We start from the raw sequence: 1,259 nt of genomic DNA on the forward strand, positions 1-1,259 counted from the left end.
TGTTCATACACCGATTGTTGCCTAGACCATTTGAGCCAAGCCACCTCTACACGGAAGAATTTGGGACAACAAAGCAGTAAGGGACTAGTGTAGCATTTGATAGAGGCTTTTAATAGTGTGTGAGGGTACAATGATACCTGGGTCATTTCCTCCTTGTGCTCCATACGGACAGCCAACCGCCCGTGGTCGAGGCGAACTGGTCACGGTTTGCCGTGGAATGCTTCGGGTTTCTCTGGAGTGAGCAGCGATTAATTGAAATAGGCTGCATAATTTTCAATAATCCTGGAAACCATACATTTCATACCATTCCACTCCCGCTGCATGGTGTACGAGCACTGTGCCGCCGAACGAGGTTCTGTTGGACACCAGCTGGAGGCCGGCGTTCCGTCTCAACTCAGCGATCAGGGCAAAAAACATGTGTTTACTAGTCATTATAGCATTCTTAATAAAGCATAACCAGGTTTTTGAATGAGAAATCGGCGCCCTTTTCCCCAGGAAAAAGCCTGTGCCTCGATGTCGGCAATGGGAGTGCAAGACAAGCATATTTGCATTCGTGTTCTGCGAGCTCATTGCTTCGGTGTCAATGTCCCCTCACCCTGTCTAGAATCTTTTGTATAGTAATAATAATATGTATTGTTTTTTAGTTATTTGCCCTGTGCTGGGATTGCAAGAGGCTGCGTAGCTCAGTCGCAATGCACCGGCCTGCCCACCAGGAACAGGAACAGCGTCATGTGCACCCCAGGCGCCGACTGCCTCAAAGCTGCTGCAGCAAACAATAAGGTCGTAGTTAATGCGATTTGAGTAGGGTCGATATAACCTGATGATCTTTTGGGTTGCATCTAGGCTTCGTGTTCGACTACAGAGACAACCATACGGTGACAATGGCACCTCTCAAACTGCTCACAGTCGTCAGTTCCTCGCTCCTCTTCCTGGCCAAAGCCAACGGCGAGGCCCCATCCGAGCAGCCAACTTATACTCTAGACTTGGGTAGGTCTCCCAGTAACAAGTGCTCTTCACTGCTTGGACCATGCCCTTGGATGGCAAAAACCCATCAACTGACAAGGCCCCCATAGTGTGCACTAGAGAGCATACCCACACGAATGGTCTTGGCATCCCGCGAATTCAAAGGTTTCCATGTAACATTTTTTTGATTGCAAACGATTCTTTACACATGCGCGGTAATTTGGTCTCTTTGCTGCAGGAGATGAAGGAAAGTGCCTCGACGAGGTCAATGCTGCTCGCGTGGCAGCTGGCCTCGG

General features: G+C 49.2%; 1 protein-coding gene across 1 annotated transcript in view; it reads left to right on the top strand.

The window, feature by feature from the left end:
* Positions 1 to 468: 468 nt before the first annotated feature.
* The window catches only part of EMH_0012780 (SAG family member), a gene marked incomplete at both ends in the record, with an annotated part of 2,712 nt that continues 1,921 nt past the window's right edge, over positions 469 to 1,259 (top strand). The window contains 3 exons of the mRNA XM_013499644.1: positions 469 to 598; positions 844 to 987; positions 1,202 to 1,257. Coding sequence (XP_013355098.1) covers positions 469 to 598; positions 844 to 987; positions 1,202 to 1,257 — 330 coding nt within the window. The remainder of the gene's footprint in view (positions 599 to 843; positions 988 to 1,201; positions 1,258 to 1,259) is intronic.

The sequence above is a fragment of the Eimeria mitis genome, genomic scaffold, assembly GCF_000499745.2.
Source record: "Eimeria mitis Houghton genomic scaffold, Emh_scaff451, whole genome shotgun sequence".
In the NCBI taxonomy this organism is placed as follows: Eukaryota; Apicomplexa; class Conoidasida; order Eucoccidiorida; family Eimeriidae; genus Eimeria; species Eimeria mitis.